This window comes from Syngnathus leptorhynchus, chromosome 7 (assembly GCF_054491065.1).
Source record: "Syngnathus leptorhynchus isolate UIUO chromosome 7, UIUO_Slep, whole genome shotgun sequence".
Classification (NCBI taxonomy): domain Eukaryota; kingdom Metazoa; phylum Chordata; class Actinopteri; order Syngnathiformes; family Syngnathidae; genus Syngnathus; species Syngnathus leptorhynchus.
Genome location: NC_141201.1, coordinates 729,626 through 755,965, shown reverse-complemented (window position 1 = coordinate 755,965; position 26,340 = coordinate 729,626). Strand labels below are relative to the sequence as shown.

At 50.5% G+C, this 26,340-nt stretch overlaps 2 protein-coding genes across 3 annotated transcripts in view; one reads left to right on the top strand and one right to left on the bottom strand.

The window, feature by feature from the left end:
- Positions 1-12,756, top strand: part of frem2b (FRAS1 related extracellular matrix 2b) — a 38,826-nt gene extending 26,070 nt beyond the window's left edge. Inside the window, exons 7-24 of the mRNA XM_085917155.1 lie at positions 3,945-4,094; positions 4,961-5,170; positions 5,242-5,439; positions 5,864-6,028; positions 6,096-6,278; positions 6,352-6,482; positions 6,780-6,935; positions 7,869-8,172; positions 8,503-8,634; positions 8,693-9,024; positions 9,608-9,800; positions 9,872-9,976; positions 10,150-10,277; positions 10,352-10,486; positions 10,561-10,687; positions 10,762-10,949; positions 11,048-11,194; positions 11,375-12,756. Of these exons, the coding sequence (XP_085773281.1) occupies positions 3,945-4,094; positions 4,961-5,170; positions 5,242-5,439; positions 5,864-6,028; positions 6,096-6,278; positions 6,352-6,482; positions 6,780-6,935; positions 7,869-8,172; positions 8,503-8,634; positions 8,693-9,024; positions 9,608-9,800; positions 9,872-9,976; positions 10,150-10,277; positions 10,352-10,486; positions 10,561-10,687; positions 10,762-10,949; positions 11,048-11,194; positions 11,375-11,827 (3,437 nt within the window). The 3' untranslated portion in view covers positions 11,828-12,756. The remainder of the gene's footprint in view (positions 1-3,944; positions 4,095-4,960; positions 5,171-5,241; positions 5,440-5,863; positions 6,029-6,095; positions 6,279-6,351; positions 6,483-6,779; positions 6,936-7,868; positions 8,173-8,502; positions 8,635-8,692; positions 9,025-9,607; positions 9,801-9,871; positions 9,977-10,149; positions 10,278-10,351; positions 10,487-10,560; positions 10,688-10,761; positions 10,950-11,047; positions 11,195-11,374) is intronic.
- A 4,600-nt stretch (positions 12,757-17,356) lies between these two features.
- LOC147053967 (tripartite motif-containing protein 3-like) lies at positions 17,357-25,876 on the bottom strand. Of its 2 annotated transcripts, XM_085917122.1 has the most exons (13): positions 25,625-25,875; positions 22,540-22,711; positions 22,054-22,294; positions 21,833-21,984; positions 21,293-21,473; positions 20,489-21,218; positions 20,291-20,394; positions 20,051-20,218; positions 19,803-19,971; positions 19,570-19,629; positions 19,405-19,475; positions 19,107-19,247; positions 17,357-19,020 (listed from the first exon to the last, which is right to left on the bottom strand). In XM_085917122.1, exons 2-13 carry the CDS (start codon positions 22,692-22,694, stop codon positions 18,868-18,870), a joined length of 2,325 nt encoding a protein of 774 aa, XP_085773248.1. In that variant the 5' UTR covers positions 22,695-22,711; positions 25,625-25,875; the 3' UTR covers positions 17,357-18,867. The 2 variants fall into 2 exon arrangements, with proteins under 2 accessions (XP_085773248.1, XP_085773247.1); XM_085917121.1 differs by having other exon boundaries at positions 21,833-22,294; positions 25,625-25,876.
- Between the last annotated feature and the right edge of the window lie 464 nt (positions 25,877-26,340).

Below are 26,340 nucleotides of genomic sequence, written 5' to 3'. Positions count from 1 at the left end.
GAGCGAGCGAGCGAGCGAGCGGCGGTGAAGACGGGGGCAAGGCGGCGCCTCGGGACAACGCCACAAAAGCTTTTGATGGGATGTGCGTCACGGCTCCCTTTTGTCGCATCCCGTCCACTTGACGCATCGTTCATGTTTCTTGTCGTTATTTATTGTTTTGTTTGTCCGCTTGGGTTCTTTTATTGGCATTTAAAAACAGCACAGTCACTTCATGGAATTAAAAAACTCTGTCCTGGCTTCGGGCCTCGCTGTTAGTTTGGGACTTTTTATCATCGGGCAAGATCACATCTCCCTATTGGGAGATGTCATAGCATCCATGGCCCGCATCATACGTTTAGCAAACATCTGACCGCCTTTCGCTTCTTTAATTTTATTTCATTATTTTATTGATTTATGCATTATTTATGGATTTATTTATGAACACATTTTCCGGCCTGCTCGCCCGCTAAAGACTGACAGTCTTGCGTAATTTCACACTTTGAATGTAGTCCTCTGCTGTTTAAGTGGCACAGCTTGAAAAATACAACAGCCAGCATCCCGCCATTGCTAAGCGTGTGAAGATATGGAATGTGCTTTCTTCCAACAGAGAAGCGGCTCCACGGAGTTGCTAACATTTTTGCAGCAGCGACTTTGCTTTGCCAAGGCTTGGTTTATTCCCGCTAACTAGCACACCTTCACCCACCGCCGGGGTGTAATTAAAATCTGATTTGTTTGGCACCGGCGGCGCGGCCCAGGAACTGAGATTTGTGGCTTCTAGGGAAGTTTCCGCTGGCGTGAAAGATGGCACAGTCGTTGTCTGCCAAATGAACAAAGGGACCCGGCGACGCCTCGAGTCTGCCGCTCGGAATATAATTGTCACGGTGGCGGCGGCTGATTTGCAACGTCGCCTCCGCAACAAAACAAAACGCCCGTGTTTGCTCTCTGACTATGGCTGGTTGTTTTTCAAAAATGGCTCCCACCCACCAATTTGCATATCTTAAGGCCTCCGACTTTACGGCGGATTTGGCCGGGACGGGCATTAAAGGAGCCCCGCGGATCATTACGGCTCGCTCGGGGTAATCCGCGCGTTCGATCCGACCAGGCGCAAGGACATTTGCCGAGTCTTGAGGCAAACAAAGTCAAAGGCAAAAAAGAAAACACAGCTATCTCCAAGGGCACCATAAAAGATGATTATGCCAAGCTATGTGAGGGTCACCGTGACGGTACACACAATTTCTTGCTAGTACGACCACAAAAGTCGTAGGTGTCCAACGCAAGGCCTGGGGGCCAGATCTGGCCGGCCACGTCGTTTTATGAGGCCCGCCAAGACAGATTATGCGTCTTTACAAAAATGACAAATTGTCTTCATCTTTTGAAACTATTTGAACGGTTTCTCCAATTTCAAAACGAGTTATTCATCAATTTGTCGCGTAGCCTATAGTGTATGTATATGACGGTCAGAATGGCCCTCCGAGGGAAACCTGATTCCGACGTGCACTCGATGTCATGGTTTCCAGAAGTTGTCTCGTGGGCGGTTTGCCTCAGTTGACCTTCTGCCGCATCTTTGCGATTCCATATCGCCGGCCTGCGAAGCAGCTGCCGCGTTGGCAGCGAGCTTTAGCGCCGGCTCGGCTCGGCTCGGCTCAGCCAGCCGGACTGACGTGGCGAGAAGGTTGGCCTTCCCGGCTGCAGATGGGCCATCAAAGGCGTTTCTGTGCAGGCTTGCCCTTTCTTGCTCAGCTAATTGCCGTTTGATACGGCCTCTGCATCCGGATGTCTGTCGGGCTGCTCGTAGAACAAGACGCTGCTTGCCGAGTTTATCGTCCGCTCGCCAGTAAAGTCGGCTCCTGTTTCCCAAAGTATGATTATGACTTGTGTGTGTGTGTGTGTGTTCGGGCTATGCACACTGTTATTATTCTCTCCCTTCATTTTGTAAACAGATGTCCAAAGCACTTAAAGGTACTGACCCATTTTCCACCAAAAAAACAATCAGACTTCGGTTTATTTATTTATTTCGTTTTTAAGAGAGGCGCAAGCAAAAACTCAGTGAAGACAAAATTACTCTTGACGTATTGAAATTAACCGTCGAGTCAAAAGGCACCGTCGTGAAAGTCAACGAGCAGAAAATTGATTGACTAGAGCAGTGGCTCGTCTTTCCATCTGGTGAAGCAGCATGTGGTTGACTCCCCGAGATGACTCGAGCGGGCTTTCTCGCAAGTAAGCAATGTTCCCTTTGTGATCCGAGGCGGGCTCATCCGCAAGCGCCAGAGCAGCAATAAGAAGAAGAACAACGAGCTTTCATCAAGTTGTTTTCGGAACTAATGAAGACTTTTTGCGTATAATTGCTCAAGTCTAAATACGGATAATCCGCGCTCACGTTGAGGTAACTGGAGATGCTTTGCAGGTTTACCTTTCACTTAATGAGTGGCGGCTCTTTGAAGCTGCTCAGCCGGCGATAAGCGCCGTGTGCGTGCGTGCGTGTGTGTGTGTGTAGCTCCCTGCGGCCGCCAGCCAGTCAGTCATCCAGTCAGCCAGTCAGCCATCCTCGATGTGCTGCATGATCTGATTACTCCCGGACGGTGTTGGCGAGTGCATGCAGGCAGCCTAAACCATCTTTTTTTTGCTTTCTCTGCAATCTGGCACCTGTCACAACTCTTGCTCATTGTCCTGCCAAGCTAGCAGGGACAGACGCTAGTGCAACTTTTTTTTTTGGTCCACTTTTGGGATCACGTCAGCCGGCCAGATGGTCCGACTTGCAAGTGGAAATGCCAAGGATTTACCTTAAATGTCACCGTTACTCTTCGGAAGTTTTAGAAAACAGACGGGAAGTTTGAGACGTGAGTGGTGGAGGGGGAGGGGGGGGGGTGTCAGTTTTGCAACCCCGCCCACCTACGAGGTGCTATTTGTTTGAAAATCCCTTGCAGAAAGCGTAAGTATAACATCATATTTCCTTTCATTTGGGAAAGCTGAACATCCTATCTGTGAGCGCTTTCCCGCCGACAGTTCCGGCCTATGTTTGCTAAAATGATTATCTCTTTATTTCCTCTCGTGCATCGCTTCCTTCAGATAACCTAATCTTGGCAGCAGCGCTGTCGTATTTCATTCAAGGCTCTCTTCCCGCAGCACGGCCCTACGCCCTCCCCTCCTCTTCAGTCGAGCCCACTCGCTCGCTCGCTCGCTCGGCCGCCGCACACACGTCGCCACCGGTGAAGTAGCCTCTCCAAGGTGCTCAGTGCCATTGTCATGGAAACAACAAGTGTGCCCATGGCCGTGGCCATTCATTTCATCTGCTTTATTGCCGAGCAATTTGTCATCACTGTGATGCATTTAGTAACCAGAATGGAAAAACACGGGCAGACGACACTTTCGCGCTCTTAACGACCCAGTGCTACGAGCCGGTTCAGCATCTTCCATGATTTGTTATTTATTTTTTTGCCTTTTGTGTCTCCAAAAGTAACCATTCCCCATCCATTAATCATCAGGTTGCTACGGCAACAGTAGGGTGCCGAAAAACGGCGCAGTACAGATTTTTTTGCTAGCATTGGCAATGGCTTTACATATTTGTTTGCAAAGTGAATTGAGTCACAATTCTTTGGATGGAGATGTCCCTTTTCTGTATAGCTTGGGCTCAAGTGTATCCCAGCTGGCTTTGGCCACCGGACTGACCGCCAATCAATCTCGGGCCGCGTAAGGACACACGGAGAAAAATGCCCAAACCACGCCGGGAAGTCGTAGCGGGCCACTTCTGATTGGTGACCTTGAAAGTAAACTCGGAATCACGTCCTGTGAGATGACGCAAATTGTTCATGCCCCTAATGTCAGGTGCTTTTGGATGTCTTGAAAAGCAGCCAGTCGTGTTTAAAGTGCTCCAATTACAGTGTGCACTCACTAGAAACATTTGCTCCATAAGCGGCGTGCTGCTGGCGAGAGAAGATTGCAGCGTGTCTTTAAATGTGCTTTTGCAGCCCCCGTCTTCTACTTCGGCCACACCGACTACCACGTGGACGAGAGCGACGGCTCGGTGGAGGTGCAGGTGTGGAGGACGGGCAGCGACCTATCCAAAGCCGCCAGCGTCACCGTGCGCTCCCGAAAGACGGAGCCCGTCTCGGCCGAAGGTACGTGTCCTCCGCTCGCCTCCCCTTTTGTGGTCAGCTGACAACGGCGCTTTGATTGAAGACGAGGTTTTTCGAATTGTTGCTTTCTACTTTGTGTCCTGAAGCTTTTCTTTCAGTCTCCATGATTTCATCCTTCAGGCTTTCGTTCGTCCCCCGCCGTCGCCGCCGCCGCCGCCTTCTCTGGCTCAGACTCCCTCGACTGCATGTTAAGCTCGCGAGTAACTAAGCGTCTCATCGTATGCAAACGCTCACTTGGACGTGGGGAAAGCCCGTGGGCGGAGGCTGGCCTCATCTGAACCGAGCCAGCGAGCGAGCGAGCGTATTTGCGGGCTGTCTGCCACAGCAGCAGGTGGCGCTCTCATTCTTCGTGGGGGATAAGTTGCGTGACAGAAAATAATATTCTAGAAGCGCTTAAATCTTTTCTTTGGGGGAAAGATGCGAAATCCTTCTAACTAAAGCGATGATTTTGTTTTTGTGGGCGGGGCTTGATTTGAAGAGAGGGGAGGGGCTGTTCAAAGCGTGCACGCCGCTTGACCGCCAACGCTGCTTTGACTTTGAAGTTAGATGACAAATAATGATGTTGTCTGCATCCTTTCATCTTGCCCCCCGTTTGACATTCACGAATGAATTATAACTGCCAGACGTTCTCATTTGCCGTCAATGCACTTTTCCGACGCCACGTCACGGTTTGCAACTTTGTCGCCCTGGCAGCAGATAGTGCTGGAGAAATTCAGCAAATAGGTGGGCCAAAGCTGCTTTCAAAAGAACTTGGGAGATCCCTGTAGGATGAAAAAAGCAACAACAACAAAAGTTCTCATTGTCGTCTACTGTCCATCTGTCCGTCCATATTTGACGGCGGCCGACAGCCGGAGCGGATTACGTGGGGATCAGCCGGAATCTGGACTTTGCGCCGGGCGTCAGCACGCAGACGTTCCGCGTGACCATCCTGGACGACCTGGGCCAGCCGGTGCTGGAGGGCCCCGAGAGCTTTGAGCTTCTGCTGCAGATGCCCGTGAACGGCCTCCTCGGGGCACCCGCCAAGGCCGTGGTCCTCATCAACGACTCCGTGTCAGACCGTGAGTCGGGATCTTGACATTTGGATCGCACCTCGGCCATCATTTATTTATTTTTTTTGCTTCCGGTCCAGTGCCCAAAGTGCAGTTCCGCGACAGCGTCTACGCGGGCGAGGAGAAGTCGGGGCGGATCGCGGCGAGCGTCTACCGTAGCGGCGACATCGGCCACAAGTCCACCGTGCGATGCTACAGCAGGCAAGGCACGGCGCAGGTCATGATGGACTTCCACGAGAGGCCCAACACGGACGCCTCCATCATCACCTTCCTACCAGGTGTCGTATATATTACCATACTCGACTACATTAACGACTTCACCGCCATGGACGAGAATAGACGTCAAACATCACATGATATTGTGACTATTCTCTGCATTTTAATTGGAGTTCAAACTTTTCCTTTGCTTTCATTACCGCTTTCAACTTTTCCCATGATTTAGTGTCTTTGTGTTTCGTTTTTCAATGACCATACGTTTGCTTTTTCTTCATGCGCGCTGCTTTGTTTCAGCCTCGGTTCATTTGAAAAAGAGAAAAGGAAGTTTAGAAGGTCAACTTGGCAATTTGGTTCACTGTCACCTACTGCAAACGGCTGCACGTGAAATCTCTCTTACAGCTCTCATCGATTTGTGCAGATTTTTTTTGGGTTTGTTTTTTAAAAAAGGTTTTGACGCTTAAAGTGGCTGGCTGTGTGTTCGCTCAGGGGAGGTGGAGAAGCCTTGCGTCCTGGACTTGGTGGATGACACGGAGCACGAGGAAGACGAGGAGCTGCGTCTGGTGCTCGGAAGTCCGAAAAGCGATTCTCCCTTCGGCGCGTCGGTCGGACGGCGGAACGAAACGCTCATCAGGATAAAAGACGACGCCGACAGTACGTTCCGTCGCGTTGGTCATCTCGGTGTGGAGTGGTGCTGCGACGCGGCCTTTTCCGTCCTCAGAGTCCGTCATCAAATTTGGCGAGACCAAATTCAGCGTGAACGAACCCAAAGAACGAGGCCGGGCGTCGGTGGTGAGAATCCCCGTGGTGCGCGTGGGGGACCCGTCCAAGGTTTCCGTCGTCCGAGTCCACACCAAAGATGGATCTGCCACCTCGGGGGAGGACTACAATCCCATCTCTGAGGGTGAGCGACGGGAGGAGCGGGCCGGGCCGCGCCGAGCCGGGAGGACCGCCCACGACGCCGTTTCCCTCCGCAGAGCTGGTGTTCGGAGAAGGTGACGCCGCGCACTTTGTGGAGCTGGAGGTTTTATACGACGGGGTCAGAGAGATGAGAGAGGCCTTCACCGTGCACCTCAAGCCAGATGAGAACATGGTGGCAGAGACGCAGGTACGCAAATTGCAATCCAATTTGCAAAACATCCCATTAAATGTCACATTTGGAGCGAAAATCCAAAACGTATGCTATATTATTCAAGAGCGGAATGCGAGGAGGGGTGAACCCCAATTCCCAGACACGGCAATGAGAGTGAGCAGAATGAGAGCAGCGAGCGGCGTGTTTGTGCGCATGAATAATACATACATGTGCGCAAGTGAACCAACATGAAGACATACTTTGTATGCAGAAGAGAAGAGAAAGATTCAACGGAATGTACAATTCACCTTGAATTCTCCACCCCTTTGCCAGCTGACCAAAGCCATCATCTACATCGAGGAGAGCGACAGCATGGCAGACGTGACCTTCCCCTCGGTGCCCAGGGTGCTTTCGCTGCTTCATTACGACCACGTCGGCAAGCGCCCCGACTCTCTCCCCGTGGCCGGCTACCCCGTCGTTTGCGTCACCGTACGTCTCCGCCCATCATCATCATCATTTTATGCAGGGATGGCGGCCGACGTGGATGCCGGAGGGGGGCGGCGGAAAAAACACGTAGTGCTGTGGGATCTCTTGCATACAAATGACCAGCCAGGGACGGTGCAAACCTGCTCAACCGCAAACCCACATAAAGTGCGAGAAGCCATTTTGTATTTTTATTTTTTTCCACAAAAATCGAATTCTCATCCCCCCCAAAAAAATCGACAAATCCAAGTTCACAAGAAATGAAAAGGCCTACTGACTTGTAGGATAAAACCCAGTGTCAGCACAACTGAGCCATGTTTGCCATCTAGCGTTGAATGGTGATATTACAATTATTGCAACTACAGTCAATGCATATTTGTAGTCCGGTATCAACAAATTTGCATATTTGCTGATTGGAGTTTTTATTTTCAATATATGTCTAATATTTATCAGCATTTTTTGAAAAACAATTTGGGGCTTTTTGAGAGAAAATTGAGTAAAAACATTATGGCTAGCACAGTATCAATTTCGTCATCAAAACAGAATGTCTGTGCCATTAATCCAAGCAACAGAAACTCAATGAATTAGCCAGACCCTCCGTGATCATTAGCGAACATCTGATTTTGAATCAATCTGAGCGGGCCCATTGTGAGAAGATGATGGTGCAGATATATTTATTAGTTTGCGGCAAATCGCTGCCCGTCGGGGAGGGTCGGGTGGATGCAACACAAATGCAGACTCAGCAGAACAAATAGTCAGAATGCAAACTGGAATTTTCAAGTAGCTGCTTGCACCAAACTTGACAATGAGTTGACAATCTGGCGCTGACTGTGGTGGGCTCCAAAGATGAGGCAGCTGCACGTGCAAAGATGGCCATGGCTGCCATTCAGGACACGTCCACACGTGACAATGCCGGTTTTATTTCTCCTCCCGCCACAGGCGTGCAACCTGAAATACCCAGACTACGACAAGACGGGCTCCATCTGCGTGAGCGAGAACATCAACAATACTCTGACACGCTACCGCTGGCTCGTCAGCGCCCCCAAGGGCCCGGACGGCGTGACGGGCCCCATGCGCGAGCTGGATTTCGACACCTTCTTCACCTCGTCCAAGCTCATCACGCTGGACTCGGTCTACTTCCAAGCGGGCTCCAGGGTGCAGTGCGCCGCCAGGGCCGTCAACTCGGACGGCGACGAGGGGCTGGAGCTCAGCAGCCCCGTGGTGACCATCAGCACGGACGAGGGTGAGATCAATTGTTTTCAGATTGTTATCGTTTAGTTAGGGTTTCAAACCAGGGTTTCGACTATAAGGTTCGGGTTTCTATCCTAAAAATGGTATTTGTGGCTTGGTTTACCTTGTTGTGGGTTTGCGGTAGCTGTTTGCTTTTCGACTTAACTGGGCGAGCGCTCTCGTTTGTTATGCAAATGCCAGCGCGCGAGCGACGAGCACCTGCTGTCGCCGCTCTGGCAGCTGCAAATCATTTCTCGGCGGCGGCGGCGTATTTCTCTTTTCTCTCTTTTTGTTCCTCGCCGGCCGACTAAACGTTTGATGTTTGTTTACGGCCGGGCGGCAGGCATGTGCCAGCCTCGCCTGGCCGGCACGGTGGGAGCCGAGCCCTTCTCAGCCAAACTGCGCTACACCGGAGCCGAGGACCCCGAGCATCCCAATCTCATCAAACTGACCGTCACCATGCCTCACATTGACGGTAAGGCCGCAAAAAGTCACATCTTCGTCACGGAAGAGCCAATTGTCCTTTTTTGCAGGCATGCTGCCCGTGGTGTCCACCCGCGCCCTGTCCAACTTTGAGCTGACCCTCAGCCCGGACGGCACCCGCGTGGGAAACCACCGCTGCTCCAACCTGCTGGACTACTCAGAAGTTAAGACGCGCCACGGCTTCCTCACCGACGCCACCAAGAACTCGGAGGTGCTGGGCGAGACGGCGCCGTACCAGTACAGCGCCGCGCTGAGGGGCGCCGGCACGCTGCGCTTCTACCGCAACCTCAACCTGGAGGCCTGCCTGTGGGACTTTGTCAGTTACTACGACATGTCCGAGCTGCTCGAGGACTGCGGCGGAACCATCGGCACCGACGGACAGGTCAGCGCCGCCGTGGAGATTTGCTTCCAGTCTGGCCCTAAAAGCTAAATATCAGACCTGTCAGAAACCCGACACGTTTTGTGAGTGCGTAGCGGACAAAACCCCCGATCGGGGGCAGAATCGGCCTTCCTTTGATTTGCAAGCGCTGGCCCGAGAGGCCAGAGCAGCTAATGGAGGGACGGCCCGCTCCGAGTGTCATGTCAGCGCTCAGCGGGGCCGCAGGAATCCATTAAGGCCCCAGCAGGTCATGTCGGCAGGATGAATATGAGCGTGTGATGCGCAGTGCACCGCGGGCGCCTGGAGGCTCGCTTGAGCACGCTCGCCTGAGCACAGGCAGGCACAGGCACAGGCAGGCACATGCGCGGCAGGTCAGAGAGGTGCAGATACCTCGTTTCGTGTTGGAACAAGTCGGGGCAAATTTGTGCATTTTGAGCTTTTCCACACCTTTCCAAGCTAAGACTGCAGCTCAATATTTGCACTCGCAAGCCATCTTTACTTTCCCGGTATTTTGGCCTATTGTAAATGAGTCTGCTCATTGGAGGTTGGCAATGATGCAACAGCGTGTGCTATTTTTTTCCGGCAGGTTCTGAACCTGGTCCAGTCCTACGTGACGCTGCGGGTGCCGCTCCACGTGTCCTACGTCTTCCACTCGCCGGTGGGGGCGGGCGGTTGGCAGCACTTTGACCTGCAGTCGGAGCTCAGGCTGACTTTTGTGTACGACACCGCCATCTTGTGGAGGGACGGCATCGGCAGCCCCCCGGAGGCCGAGCTCCAAGGTAAGCATGCGCCGGCTGGCCGGTCGGCCGGCCGCTGCTTCAATTATGTTGAATTTGTTTTGTTTTTGCAGGCGCGCTCTACCCGAACAGCATGCGTATAAACGAGCTGGGACGCCTGGTGGTCAACTTCCGCACCGAAGCTCGCTTTCGAGGCCTGTTTGTCGCCAGGCATCCTGGTATGTCCAAATACAGTCTGTGGTCTCCAGTTGTATTTGTTTTTTTCCTGCCCGGTCAATCATTACTTTTTGTTTTTTGTCATTTTTTGTAATATTGGAAAAAAATGGATTCAGCTACTTTCTGGCACCGTGTGAAAAATGCTTGAGAAATGACTATTGTGCCTTGCGCTCAGCATCCGGCCTGACCTCCATCGTCATAAGCGCGGACCACCCCGGCCTGACGTTCAACCTCAGCCTGGTGCGCAGCGAGCCCACCTACAACCAGCCCATCCAGCAGTGGACCTTCGTCTCGGACTTTGCGGTGAGCGAGCGTCGCCCGGGCGGCTTTGCGTTTGTTTGTGTTTTCCGGCGCCGTCTGAAGTTGTGACCGTTCAGGTACGAGACTACTCGGGCACGTACACGGTGAAGCTGCTGCCGTGCACGTCGCCGCCCGGCCTGGAGTTCACCGTCCCGCCCGTGTGCAACCCCAGGGAGCCCGTGGGCTTTGAGCTGGACATCCGATTTCAGCAGGTAAATATTGTGCTTCCGTGAATGGCGGCGTCGTGCAAGTACGTAATTGTTGTTTGTTTTGCGCGGGGCGGCAGGTGAGCGATCCCGTGGCCGCCGAGTTCAGTCTGAACACAGAGATGCTGCTGCTCTCCAAAAAGACCCTGTGGCTCTCCGACGGCGCCGCGGGCTTCGGCCAGACCAGCGACACGGCTTTCTCGCAAGGTACCGTCCCGTCGGGTCGAGTCGAGTCGAGTCGCTCTCCGGCCGGGGCTCGCCGTTGACTTTTGTCTGCGCAGGCGACACCATCTACGGCCGCGTCATGGTTGACCCGGTCCAGAACCTGGGCGACTCCTTCATCTGCAACATTGAGAAAGTATTTCTGTGCACTGGCGCCGACGGCTACGTGCCCAAATACAACCCCGACGGCTTTGAGTTTGGCTGCTTGGCCGACGCGCCGTCGCTGCTGTACAGATTCAAAATTATCGTAAGTGAATTTAGAACAAAAGCACACGACGCGTTTTTCTCATCGGGTGCCTCTTGTTTTTTGGAGAATCATTTTCATCTTGCCTCACTCGTCACAAGGACAAAGCCCAGCCAGAGACCCAGGCCAGGACTTTTGGAAACGTGGGCTTCAGCGCCCGCTTGGCTGTGGACGACCCGGCCGCTCTCCCTCTGGTCAGACAGCCGGGATCGGATGGATTCAGCCTGGATTCATCCGCCCTCTTCCAGGTCACTTCAAACACGTAACCCGAATTTCTGCACAAACAAACTTTTGAGAATAACATTGGAAATTGGAGAATGACGTGGGTACAGTTGTCATTTTTTTGGGATGAGAGAAAATCGGGGTACGGCTTTTAAATTAGGCCACTCCCGCTTTAGACCGTCTGAATGTGCATTCATCCTCTGCAGGTGTCCGCCGGTCGAGAGTGGTTCATCCACGCCATCTACACGGTGCGCTCCCGGGACAACGCCAAGCGGGGCATCGGTAAACGCAGCCTGGAGTACCACACGCTGAGCCGGCACCGGCGGTCCGCCGACGTCGAGGAAATCGGTGCCGACAATAATCGCGGCACCAACATCCTTCACATCGCGCTGAAGCGCGGCGCTCGCCAGGGCGCCGATCTGGCCGGGAATGTCCCGGACCCCGACGGGGTGGTTCCCCGCGGGCTCGCAGAGCTGGAGGACGGCGGCACCGCCGCCGATGGGCCGGTGCTAATAGTGGGCGTGGCGGTCGGGATGCTGCTGGCCGTCCTGGTGCTGGTGCTGCTGGTGGCGCTTGTGCGACTCAAGCGGGACGCCAAGGGCGCGGCCGCCCCGTCGCCAAGCGGCCGGCAAGCGCCGGGCGACAGCTCCGAGGTCTGAACCGGCGCCCCGTCCCGAGTACTTGGCTCACACTGACAAGAAAAAAAAAAAAAAAAAGGGGATACTTTTGCTGAGGCAGTAGAAAACCACACCATTCTATGTGACAAAGGAATACAATTGTCATTTGATCATTTGATTCCTCTTTCAGAAATAGATGACCAAAAGACACATTTTACACGATTTGAACTCATAAAAGTCGGACTTTTCTGATCTGATTTCCTTGTCATATTTGTAGAAAATGCATCCGCCACCCACAAAAGCAGGAAAACAAAGACTACTTCAATTTCAAAATGTCCTTTTTTTTTTCTTGTCTGTGTTTCTTTAGTACTCCTGCGCCATTTTTGCAAGTGCCTCACATTTGATGGGAAAAGAAAGACATTTTAAGCGTTGAACTTTTTGCTTGTGTTCCGAAATCTACTTGAAAGGCGCTCATCGTGTGTCCCCAGTGGAGACGTGGCATTCCATGTCTTTCAACGCTCTCGTCCTCGTCTCGTCCTCGCTGTTTGTTTCCTCCGTCATGGCTTAAATCAATGACAACAAAAATGTTAGCGGCGTTTCATTATCGTTTGACCTCATTCTGCTGTGCATTTAGTCATTGTATGACATTTTTATTTGGAGGGAAACTTTTTATTTGGAGGGAAAAGGACATCTATGCAATTTGTGAGATTTTACATTTTGATGTGTTTTTTGTTTATTCTCTTTTATTTTTCACTGTACAACCTGCTTGTTAATCTTCTCAAACCACGTGTGCTATTGTACTTTATGTCCTCTAACGCTTGCAGTGAGCGCTTTTATGCACATGTATGTTCACCATGTATATAAATCGCTGTAGTACTTATGAATATGCCATTTGGATGTTCTTTGGGAATGGTTGTTGGACAAAAAAAAAAAAACATGACAAAAATGCAAACTCTGTGCTGTCAGCGTTTGTTGCTAGTCTGCAAATAAATCATTTTTCAAGAATTTTTTTGAATGGTCAAGAATCATTTTGAATGATTGAATCATTCAATCATCAGAGTCATTGAATCATCTTTCAGTTAAGTTTTGACAAAGAGTTTTCCCTAATGAAGTCGTCTGTGATTAGGTACACCTGAAAAAGGTGGTGTACCTAATGGAGTGTCCGTGTGACGTCACTGATCAACGAGCCAATCAGAAAGTGGGGGGTTGTTTGGGTGTGGCACTTTTCACTTTCACTTAAGCTTTGACCATGACTTTCCCTAATGAAGTGGCCTGTTATTAGGTACACCTGAAAATGGCGGCGTACCTAATGGAGTGTCCGTGAGTGACGTCACAGCTCCACCAGCCAATCAGAAAGTGGGGGGTTGTTTGGGTGTGGCACTTTTCACTTTCACTTAAGCTTTGACCATGACTTTCCCTAATGAAGTGGCCTGTTATTAGGTACACCTGAAAATGGCGGCGTACCTAATGGAGTGTCCGTGAGTGACGTCACAGCTCGACCAGCCAATCAGAAAGTGGGGGGTTGTTTGGGTGTGGCACTTTTCACTTTCACTTAAGCTTTGACCATGACTTTCCCTAATGAAGTGGCCTGTTATTAGGTACACCTGAAAATGGCGGCGTACCTAATGGAGTGTCCGTGAGTGACGTCACAGATCCAACAGCCAATCAGAAAGTGGGGGGTTGTTTGGGTGTGGCACTTTTCACTTTCACTTAAGCTTTGACCATGACTTTCCCTAATGAAGTGGCCTGTTATTAGGTACACCTGAAAATGGCGGCGTACCTAATGGAGTGTCCGTGAGTGACGTCACAGATCCAACAGCCAATCAGAAAGTGGGGGGTTGTTTGGGTGTGGCACTTTTCACTTTCACTTAAGCTTTGACCATGACTTTCCCTAATGAAGTGGCCTGTTATTAGGTACACCTGAAAATGGCGGCGTACCTAATGGAGTGTCCGTGAGTGACGTCACAGCTCCACCAGCCAATCAGAAAGTGGGGGGTTGTTTGGGTGTGGCACTTTTCACTTTCACTTAAGCTTTGACCATGACTTTCCCTAATGAAGTGGCCTGTTATTAGGTACACCTGAAAATGGCGGCGTACCTAATGGAGTGTCCGTGAGTGACGTCCCAGATCCAACAGCCAATCAGAAAGTGGGGGGTTGTTTGGGTGTGGCACTTTTCACTTTCACTTAAGCTTTGACCATGACTTTCCCTAATGAAGTGGCCTGTTATTAGGTACACCTGAAAATGGCGGCGTACCTAATGGAGTGTCCGTGAGTGACGTCACAGATCCAACAGCCAATCAGAAAGTGGGGGGTTGTTTGGGTGTGGCACTTTTCACTTTCACTTAAGCTTTGACCATGACTTTCCCTAATGAAGTGGCCTGTTATTAGGTACACCTGAAAATGGCGGCGTACCTAATGGAGTGTCCGTGAGTGACGTCACAGATCGAACAGCCAATCGGAAAGTGGGGGGTTGTTTGGGTGTGGCACTTTTCACTTTCGCTTAAGCTTTGACCATGACTTTCCCTAATGAAGTGGCCTGTTATTAGGTACACCTGAAAATGGCGGCGTACCTAATGGAGTGTCCGTGAGTGACGTCACAGATCGAACAGCCAATCGGAAAGTGGGGGGTTGTTTGGGTGTGGCACTTTTCACTTTCGCTTAAGCTTTGACCATGACTTTCCCTAATGAAGTGGCCTGTTATTAGGTACACCTGAAAATGGCGGCGTACCTAATGGAGTGTCCGTGAGTGACGTCACAGCTCGACCAGCCAATCAGAAAGTGGGGGGTTGTTTGGGTGTGGCACTTTTCACTTTCACTTAAGCTTTGACCATGACTTTCCCTAATGAAGTGGCCTGTTATTAGGTACACCTGAAAATGGCGGCGTACCTAATGGAGTGTCCGTGAGTGACGTCACAGATCCAACAGCCAATCAGAAAGTGGGGGGTTGTTTGGGTGTGGCACTTTTCACTTTCACTTAAGCTTTGACCATGACTTTCCCTAATGAAGTGGCCTGTTATTAGGTACACCTGAAAATGGCGGCGTACCTAATGGAGTGTCCGTGAGTGACGTCACAGATCCAACAGCCAATCAGAAAGTGGGGGGTTGTTTGGGTGTGGCACTTTTCACTTTCACTTAAGCTTTGACCATGACTTTCCCTAATGAAGTGGCCTGTTATTAGGTACACCTGAAAATGGCGGCGTACCTAATGGAGTGTCCGTGAGTGACGTCACAGCTCGACCAGCCAATCAGAAAGTGGGGGGTTGTTTGGGTGTGGCACTTTTCACTTTCACTTAAGCTTTGACCATGACTTTCCCTAATGAAGTGGCCTGTTATTAGGTACACCTGAAAATGGCGGCGTACCTAATGGAGTGTCCGTGAGTGACGTCACAGCTCGACCGGCCAATCAGAAAGTGGGGGGTTGTTTGGGTGTGGCACTTTTCACTTTCACTTAAGCTTTGACCATGACTTTCCCTAATGAAGTGGCCTGTTATTAGGTACACCTGAAAATGGCGGCGTACCTAATGGAGTGTCCGTGAGTGACGTCACAGCTCGACCAGCCAATCAGAAAGTGGGGGGTTGTTTGGGTGTGGCACTTTTCACTTTCACTTAAGCTTTGACCATGACTTTCCCTAATGAAGTGGCCTGTTATTAGGTACACCTGAAAATGGCGGCGTACCTAATGGAGTGTCCGTGAGTGACGTCACAGCTCGACCGGCCAATCAGAAAGTGGGGGGTTGTTTGGGTGTGGCACTTTTCACTTTCACTTAAGCTTTGACCATGACTTTCCCTAATGAAGTGGCCTGTTATTAGGTACACCTGAAAATGGCGGCGTACCTAATGGAGTGTCCGTGAGTGACGTCACAGCTCGACCAGCCAATCAGAAAGTGGGGGGTTGTTTGGGTGTGGCACTTTTCACTTTCACTTAAGCTTTGACCATGACTTTCCCTAATGAAGTGGCCTGTTATTAGGTACACCTGAAAATGGCGGCGTACCTAATGGAGTGTCCGTGAGTGACGTCACAGCTCGACCGGCCAATCAGAAAGTGGGGGGTTGTTTGGGTGTGGCACTTTTCACTTTCACTTAAGCTTTGACCATGACTTTCCCTAATGAAGTGGCCTGTTATTAGGTACACCTGAAAATGGCGGCGTACCTAATGGAGTGTCCGTGAGTGACGTCACAGCTCGACCAGCCAATCAGAAAGTGGGGGGTTGTTTGGGTGTGGCACTTTTCACTTTCACTTAAGCTTTGACCATGACTTTCCCTAATGAAGTGGCCTGTTATTAGGTACACCTGAAAATGGCGGCGTACCTAATGGAGTGTCCGTGAGTGACGTCACAGATCCAACAGCCAATCAGAAAGTGGGGGGTTGTTTGGGTGTGGCACTTTTCACTTTCACTTAAGCTTTGACCATGACTTTCCCTAATGAAGTGGCCTGTTATTAGGTACACCTGAAAATGGCGGCGTACCTAATGGAGTGTCCGTGAGTGACGTCACAGCTCGACCAGCCAATCAGAAAGTGGGGGGTTGTTTGGGTGTGGCACTTTTCACTTTCACTTAAGCTTTGACCATGACTTTCCCTAATGAAGTGGCCCTGTTATTAGGTACACCTGAAAATGGCGGCGTACCTAATGGAGTGTCCGTGAGTGACGTCACAGCTCGACCAGCCAATCAGAAAGTGGGGGGTTGTTTGGGTGTGGCACTTTTCACTTTCACTTAAGCTTTGACCATGACTTTCCCTAATGAAGTGGCCTGTTATTAGGTACACCTGAAAATGGCGGCGTACCTAATGGAGTGTCCGTGAGTGACGTCACAGATCCAACAGCCAATCAGAAAGTGGGGGGTTGTTTGGGTGTGGCACTTTTCACTTTCACTTAAGCTTTGACCATGACTTTCCCTAATGAAGTGGCCTGTTATTAGGTACACCTGAAAATGGCGGCGTACCTAATGGAGTGTCCGTGAGTGACGTCACAGATCCAACAGCCAATCAGAAAGTGAGGGTGAGGGCGGGTGTGGCACTTTTCACTTTCCGTTAAGCTTTTTCCCTAATGAAGTGGCCTGTGACACCTCATGGGTACTTCAATAGGTTAAAAATAAAATAAAAAAAAAATAAAAACTAAATAAGTAAGTGTAGTCAAGTGTAGTCACAAGGTCCAGGAGGGACATGAGCGGTCTCAGTTGAGCACTTGAGGGATTTCAAGTTCTTTTCCCAATTGCATTCATTTATTTTTTTCATTGCTTGAAGGGCTGCTTTGAATGACAACCCTAAAAAAATTGTAGAAATGTCTGTGCTACGGTGGCCGAATGGAATAATATAGGTCTGTAGTATAGAAGAGACGGGTTCGATATCCGCACCGTGGAACAAATACGGAAAACTAGATCTCTGTTGTCCGCCCTGTAAACGGCTGTGGAGTCGTATTGATTCGACTCCATCAGATTTTTTTGAACGAATCTTTGAGTGAACTGATTCCAAAGATTCAGTGTGTCCAGTTCCCCTCTCCTTCCTATGTATCACACACAGTCTTCCATGTAGAACGACACAAAAAGAGCACCAAAACGTATTTTCAGGTAACCATGTGCTTTTATTACCAGTGCATATTTCTAGAAACCAGACCACATATTGTCAGTGTGCCTGCGCGCGCGTGCGAGACACAAAGATATAAATAAACCACAATGATGAAAACTATTCATCTGGATAAATGAAGTGTTGGCACACAATGACCAGCAGGGGGAGCCAAAGCGGAAAGGTACGACAAAGATCAGACTGAAAGTTAAAGTTCACGCAATCTGTCATCACCCAAATTAGGTTCATACTTTTTTAAGGTCCTTCATAATAACAGTGATGACCATAATTACAATATAATAAAAGAATCAACCTGTCAGTTTGTGTTTCCTGAGAAGTGTATTTTTCCCCCATGCACCTCAAAAACACATTTTTATTTTTGATTGAGAGTTGGTTGGTGTCCTGGGATTAATTACAAGCAGAAAGATTACACATTGGATCCAAATTAAATATCAAATGTAATTTATGATTACATATTTTCCCTGTACTTTTGTGTTTGCGTGTGTTCGGACCTTTCGTTAATCGACCGAATGAATGCATTACTGTGATTTAGGGTTCGGGTTAACCCTAATTAATTGCTTGAATTTCAAAATAAATTTGTTTTTGTATCAATTTATTAAATAGAAAACGAGATCATCATATGCAGCCCATCTTCACATGATCACAAATTAATTCACAAATTTCAATCAATAATTCTTTGAAAGGTGACACGGCGTTGTCAGATCAAATAAAATTAAAACAATTCAAACGCATATTTATTTAGAAAAAATAAGTGTAAAAGCAGAGCACGTGTATAAAATCAAATAAATTAGCCCCCCCCATCCCGCCTCCTTGTTACTTAAAATCATATAAAACAAAAGTCATCGACAAAAAAACCATATTGTGCTGCTTTAATCGCAATAAATATTCTTCTAGTGTACGTATGTTCATCAAGCAAGTTTTGAAAAGCGCATATTTGAAAACAGCTGCCTTGGGTGCCGCTGCCGCTGCGTCCTCGTCATGTTGTAATATACACAATAATATACATTTAGTCCGCTATATACACTAAGTACATACAGCAAATTATTGTTTCACGCCAAGCAGTGGAAAAAAAAATGGACTGAAATTGATTTTTTTTGTTTTTGTTTTTTTTTAAATGAAAAATGGACTAGTTTTTTTTTTTCTTTGCAGTGGTGTGGCTCAAATACTTGTCGGTATATAAATGACGTTACGGAGATGAAATCAAATTGCATGCATTGGGACAAAGTTAAGGCTCGTGTAATACTGGAATCTAATCGAGCTATCTTTGTAGCGCACACACACACACACACACACACACACACACACACACACACACACACACACACACACACACACACACACACACACACACACACACACTCATACACTCCGCGTGTTCCTTAAAAGAAGCTATGTCATCAAATTTGGAAAATAAAAACATCGTAAAATTCCAAGCCCACGGCGCGAGCGTCATGGCTGATGCGTGAGACGAGAAGCACCCTGTGCCTTTGTGGCTGGCGTCTTACTGCAGGTAGCGGTAAACCTTGAAGCAGTGGTTGCCCGAGTCAGCCACCGCCACGTGGCCGTCCGAGGTGAGCGCCAAGCCTTGCGGGCCGTACAAGGGGTCCGCCGTCGTGTTGATGTAGGACAAGAAGGAGCCCGAGCTGTCAAAAACCTGGTTGACAAGACAAGACAAGACAAGACCTCGTGTCAGACCCAAGAGCAGTGTGGTCATCAAATTCAAAAGACGTTTTTCCCAACCTGGATGCGACTGTTGCCCCAGTCGGCCACGATAATGTTTCCATTGGCGTCGACGGCCACGCCCGTGGGAGCGTTGAACTGGCCGTTGCCTTCACCGTGCGAGCCAAACTTGAACAGGAACTCGCCGTCCGCATTGTAGACCTGAAGCCAAAGAAAGAAAGAAAGAAAGAAAGAAAGAAAGAAAGAAAGAAAGAAAGAAAGAAAGAAAGAAAGAAAGAAAGAAAGAAAGAAAGAAAGAAAGAAAGAAAGGGTGTGACTAAAGACCACAAGCAAAAAGTCAAAGACAACAGAAGTGTACCTTGACGGAATGGTTGTGAAAGTCTGTCACAACAATCTCATTCTTGTTATTGACTGCCACAAAATGAGGACCTACAGAAAACACAGACAACAAACAGATGCTGCGTGAATTTTGGAAGATAAAAAAAGAAATCAATCAACGAGGTTGCTGAGTGAATTTACTTACTGAAGACTGGGCCTGATTTACTCAGCTTTTGTTCCAGTGTCACATTTGCTCCACTTTTTTCTACAAGGAAAGAAAACATGACTTCAAAATGGATATCACTAGCTAGCACGACGGGCAACCTTTGACTGAGAAAAAAATGGCTGTCATCTTGTTCAATCCCCCACCAAGACCACCACCAGCACCATTCCAAACTTTTGTCTGAGTGAGGTCATGATTGCAGGACTAATAAATACCAGCAAAATGTCTGTCGGACGTTCCCTTGGCTCCAAATTTGGTGACCAGCTTTCCGTTGGCCTGGAAGATGAAGACGCAGCAGGCCTTGTTGTCCACAGTGATGATGTGTCCGTTCTTGTCCACGGCCACTCCTTTGGGACCCATCAGACGACCGGCACCGATTTTGTTCTGACAAGCGGCAACGTTTGGCTCATGGAGTCACAATCAAATGACCGGTGTGGTTTTGTTACTCCGCGGCTCGGATTACTTTGAATTTTCCGTCGGAGGAGAAGATGCTAATCCATCTGTTGTCGTAGTCGGCCACGATGATGTCGCCGTTCATGTCCACCGTCACCCCCGTCGGGCGCTGCAGCTGCCCCGGGGAGCGACCTCTGACCCCGAATCGCATCTTGAACTGACCGTCGTTGGAGAACACCTGAACGAGAGTGTCACAGCTTGCCCACATATTCTATTTTTTTTTTGTTCAACTCAAGGCGGCGTGCCAAACCTGTATGCACTGGTTGTTGCTGTCGGCCACCACGATGCGACCGTTGCTGGAGGTGGAGATGCCTTGAAGGTTGGTGAATTCTCCTTTGTCACGTCCTCTCGTTCCTGGCAAACGATGTTACAATTGAACTCCGCGGCCTGCCTCGTCAAAGACAATTTGTCAAACGTCCTCGGCAGCGAAATCGCTTTGGAGCCTCACCGACTCTGTAGATGAGCTCGTCCTCAATGGGGTTCTCCTTCTTCTTGGTGGTGCTGTACATACTGGAGGGCCTCCTGACGGCCTTTTGGCGCACGTGACCTCCCCCGCCGCTCGGCGACTTGACCCGCCGCTTGACGTCGTCGGGCGACTGCAGCACGTCGGAGGGCTTGACGGCGCGCAGGCGGAAGGGGCTCCCCCGGACGGGCTGCTCGTAGAGCAGCAGCGAGAAGGCGTACTCGCCTTCGGCCCGGGCCGTGTAGCCCACCTCGTAGGTGCCGTTCTTGTTGTCCGTCACCTCGGCCTCGGCCGTGGCGCCCTCGGCCGACACGATACGGGCCCGCAGGGCGGCGTTGCCCGTCCTGACCAGCTCGCCGTCTTTGTCCTTGGTGGTGATGGTGACGGTGGTGTGCTGGCCCACCAGCGCGTGGCGCAGGCCCTCGCCGGTGGCCACGCTGGTGTGGCCCACCGCCCCCGTGGTGATCAGGACGCCCAGGTTCTGGATGGAGCGCCGCAAGCCGTCCGTCTCCACCTGGCACTCCAGGTGGCCGTTTTCGTGCGGGTACTCGGGGAAGGTGTGGCGCGCCAGGGCGCTGACCCGCTCGCCCATCTGCTTCTGGACCAGGAGCACCTCGGTGGCGCTGCCGTGGCTGAGGGCCTGCTCGGTGAAGTCGCAGCTGCTCTGGATGTTCTCTTTGCCCTGCAGTAACGACGTCAGCTGGGCTTGGAGCACCTGAAAGGAAAATTCAAATTGATGGGAGTGAAATACTCTCAAAGCCATTTTAAGTGTTGGGAGGTGCATGCAACCTTCTGCTTGGCGCTGCAGATGTTGTCCACCTCGGCGACGAGGGCGCTCTTGCGCTGGTGCAAAGCTTTCTCCAGCTCGTCGAAAGTGTCGTTGATCTCCGTCACGGCGGCGTGCTTGCGCTCCGTCAGCTGCTTGGAGATCTCGGATACTAGCTCGATGGCCACCGTCAGCTGAGGAAGTCTGTCGTGCAAACACCGACACGACGTTCCTCGTTAATACGTGAAAAAGGTACAAATGAATGTTTAACAGATAAGACACTTGAAAAATAAAGGAGTCAATCAAAATTCTAAATATAATATTTATATTTTTTTTCGAAACATTATTAGTCCGATTTGTTTCATAGCTTCTAATATTTTATCCCTAATTTATTAGTATCGGCAGCCTCCGCAATTACTCGATACCTTAAACTAAGCAACCGATACCTGGTATGGGTACTCGGCCATCCCTAAATATTATGAATCCAAACTTTCCAATCAAATCGATATTTGGCCCACTCCCAAAATGCAGATGTACATCTGAAGGCGGACGTGATGGCTGACCTGTTGCGTACGGTGTCCAGCTGGTTCTTGAGTGCCGACTTGTGTTGTTCCAGCACGTCCCTCAGAGGCACCGTCACGTGCTCTCTGTGCTCGCCCTCCGTGCACTCCAGGCACATGGCCGTCTCACACGACTCGCAGTAGAACTCCATCACCTGCGGGTGGCGCAGCGGAGCAGGAGCAAGTCTTGACCTCGACCCATCGGGGCTCGAGCGTGCGCTTACCTTGCCCTCGTGGTTGGGGCAGGAGAGGGGCGGGCAGGTGGTGGCGGCGCCGGCCGAGTCCAGCGCGTTGCATGCCTCGGGTCGGCTGCACTCAGGGTCCCGCTGCAGGACCTCCATCAGGTTGGTGATGAAAAAGTTGTTCTGGAGAGCGGCCACGCCCTTTTCGGGCAGGATGGACGTCTGCCGGCACACCGGACACGACAGCGTCAGGGACTGCGGAGGGATGTAGTTCTGCAGGCATCTGCAGGGGAAACCCAAAACAAGTTTATTGGTCCTACTCGAAAATAACTGTACTGATGCACAGCCGCCAGTAGATGGCAGCGATGCGCCGATTTTCAGTATGTGCTCAGTAAATTGAAAAAAGGCAGCAACATTTGAATTTTAGACTTTTTTTTTCCTTGAATTTTATAAAATGAAATGATTTTTTTTCTGGTGAAATTCTTTCAAGATCTGTGTGTCTTAAAAATGTCCAATTTGGTTTGGTACCTCTCACAGAAAGTGTGCAGGCAGGGCAGCACTTTGGGGTTGTGGTAGCGGTCCAGGCAGATGCTGCACACCAGGAACTGCTTGTCGATCTGCCTCACCACCGGGCTGGCGGCGCCGCCGCCGCCGCTCTCGCGCTTGGCCATGAACACGGACATTCAGGCCAATGGGGAACCTGCGCGGAGACAAGGTCAGCTCGGCCGCTGGGAGGAAACGCCGCAGCGGTGAGAGGGCGTCGGCGACCGGCGCGCGCCGAGGAGGAAATGAGTCACCACGCTGGAAGCGTTCCGAGAGACTCGTTCAAGTATCAGCTGGCTGGAGCGGGGCTCTTTTCCCGTCTTGGGGTTCTTCCACAGACGGACGGAATCAAGCTTTGCATGTAACATGCACCCTACAGGCAGCTTAATGGATTTGGAAAGCCGGCTGCAGTATTGCCAATTGAAATCCTAAACCTCATCACGGGCATGAAACTTAAACCCAGGCTTGAAATGCTTCCGCTTCTAACCTTCACTTGAACCCCAAACCGCAGTCAACAGAAAATGAGTGTGTGGGTTGCAAACGTTTTCTCAGTGACACTTGGGTCATGCACTTGGGAAATGCACTCATCAAATACAAACTTCAAAAAAAATGTTCGTGCATGGGGCCTGATTGAAAAAAGCTGCCTCTCCAGAAACTACTGCAAAAAAGCTGCTTGAGTTCAAGCCAGCGCCACCTGCTGACCTGGCTGTCCATCTGGTCACAGGACGTTTGGTGGGCGTGTGCGTGCGCGTGGCGGCGGCCTCACAGTGAGCGCGCAGCTGTCCCCCCCCCCCCTCCTCTGCAGAAACGAGAGCTAGCAGCAACATTCCAGCTTAGCTCGACTCCTCCTCGCTTTCGTTTTGTTTTTCGTCTTCTTCCGATGCACTCGTGGCATTGTCGGACCTCCTGCGCATTTTTTCAGACAGCGTTGTTGGCCAAGACTTAACTGCGTGCTGCCCCCCCCCGCGCCTTTACGCTCCTTCTACATGAACTCTGATTTTAAAAGTGACGTCACGTAGCTCGTCTCCCCCCCCCCGCCCCTCATCCTTCCTCAATCCGAACAGCCGGCGCGGCAGTTCAGTTCTGTTCCTCCCACCCGAGCGAAGCTTTCTCGAACAACAATTTTTCATTCATGTGCGTTGACTAATGACGCCGTTGTTCTGCATGAGATGTGATGTGAGCGTTATCAAACAAACAAAAAAAAGAAAAGAAAAGGAAGCGAGGTCATGTGCGTTGAAATGTTAAAAATAGCACATGGAACGCAGTCAAGCATTCTCAGCACGTATTCTTTGACAGTGGATATCTAGTGGACATTGCATTAGGTACCCCAGAGCAACCTAATGCATTTAGCAGTTTTGTGTTTCAGCAATAGGGTTTCAAATTAAGGAATCAAGTCTGGCTTGGGGGAAGCAAATTCGGGTATACGGCCTATGTTAGGGTTTCAGATGAGTGCATTTGCATTGTGAATGATTGGGACATTGAGGATTTATTTCACTTTGGAATTTCAAGCCCACCAAAATCGGGTTTCAAGCAAGGCTCAGGGTTTCATACAAGAGCCAGCATTTCAAAATAAAGTCTCACGACAGGCTTGGGGTAAGTAAGGTTTCAAACAGTGGTGAGGGTTTCCAGTTTCACTTTGGAGCCAGCGTTAAGGTCACCGTCCGCCGTGGAGATCCGAGCGACCCGCCAGCGAATTACAAGTGACAGATGACCACGGCTCCCTTCTTATAAACCGGGGTTAACGGTTCAGTCCAGGACTAAAATTTCAAATTAAGGGGGTACAAATATTTTCATTCATGAACAAGACATGAGCAACAAGTCCGATCCAAACGACGTGGGCATCGCATCGGTACTTGACCATCACTACCTGACAAACTGCTGTTTTGTTTGACACTTTTTAATGAGATGGGCCAAGCAAATTGAGTCGCTCAAAATGTTTTCTTCGGTCGCAAGGGCTCGGTTTATTGAGGTCCGATTTGATTTGGTCAAAGTTTGACGATCTGGATAAGGGGACAAAGTCCATCACATGACTCACATCCCAAAGTTGCTGAGCAAAAGCACCCCGGCGTCTCCTCATCTCACTTTGGTCACATTTGACTAACCCGACAAACACGCGACGCGTCAGCACTTTTGCCAACCTCACTGAGACAACAAACGGCAGATCATCCTGTGACCTCCTCTCACACATCAGCTTAGAAATTAGGAAGTGCACCAAAACGTGTGCTGCGGGGTGTCCCATCCGTCCGCTTTCCATTGCGCTTGTCCCCGACAAGCGACTTAGCGCTACAATACGAGTCTAAAGTTCTAGCCGTCCGTTTCCCATGCCGCCAGGGAGGGTTACGGGTTGACTTTGGAAGATACCCGGGGTACACCCCGGAATGCTCACCGACTGATTACAGAACACCAGTCACGCTTACATTCACACAAATGACCGTTCAAAATAGGGCCAAGATTCCAACCCAGAACCAAAGCACTGCGAAGCACTGCGGGGCGGACGAGCAAAGCGCTAAGGATCACCGTGCTCCCTGATGACGTGTTGTTTTATTTAGCGATAGAGATGCGGCTGTCGCATATCGCCGCCACATTGACAGCCCATCCGAGTGCAGAAGCACGTTGGCCTCTGCGGCCTCCACCATGATGCACACAGACAGCCAAGCAAGCGTTTTGCTGATGCCGATGCTTATCGCACACGCCGATGACGACCTTCTCCCCTCGGGGCGGGGGCTTGCTCGACACAAAGACCCGCTCATCCATAAGAACTCATCCGGTTCGGCGACATTACCCACCGCCGCTGCAGTGACATAAGCAAACAAGCTGACTCACATGTAGCCCACATACTGGACACACTGCAGCAAAGGGGGCACACCTGCGACGAGAGGCCATGTTGACAACCCCCCCCAAAATAGGGACGCTTTGGCCATTTGGGCTAGCAAACGAAGAGCATCAAGCTTCCTCGCTGTCACACTTCATAAAACATCAATTATTCATCCTCACGGACGGAGCGGACGGAGCGGGGGCAAGCAAACAACAAAAGGAGCTGTATGCTGCATGTTTTGGGGGGAGTACTCACATGAAATCCCAGCAGGAACGGCCGAGTGAGGCTCAGGCGTCAGCATCGCAGGCTCGCGAGGAGAAAGCCGGCCATTGTGCCACTCCACGGTCCGCCCGCCGCTCGGAGACTCGCAAACGCGTACAGAGGCGCTAAAGACAGCAAAGCAATGGAAAGCAAAGGAAAGCAAAGGAAAGGAAAGGGCTGGGTCTGTCTGGGAGGAGGAAGAGGAGGAGGAGGAAGGGGGAGGAAGGACATGGGGGTCGAGGTAGAGGAAGGAAAGGAGGGAGGGAGGGAGGGAGGGAGGGAGGGTGAGAGAGGTGATGGGAGTGGCGACGATGAGGCATTGGTCAGGCATCCTGTGGGTGGAGCTAAGTCAGCCAATGGCATGTATGGAGGTGCATGGGGATGTGCGGGGGAGTCCAATCTCAGTAACAGACGGCGAGAGTGCATGTGATGCAAAAAAAAAAAAAAAAAGGAAAGCAAAGGGAAGGGGGGGCTGGATGGCTGGCTGGATGGATGGCTGGCTTAAGATTCCACCCAGCCAGTCCACCTTAAAAGGACAAAGGATGGCGTTTAATACATTTTAGGCCGACGATTATCAGCAAAGACTTCCATTGGGGGGTCCCGCATCAATAAAACACATTTCAAGGTGGCACAGAGCTCCACAATAAAAATGGAATGTGCTCAGCTCAGTTATGTAACACATTTTTAAAGCAATAGAAACAATCAAAATA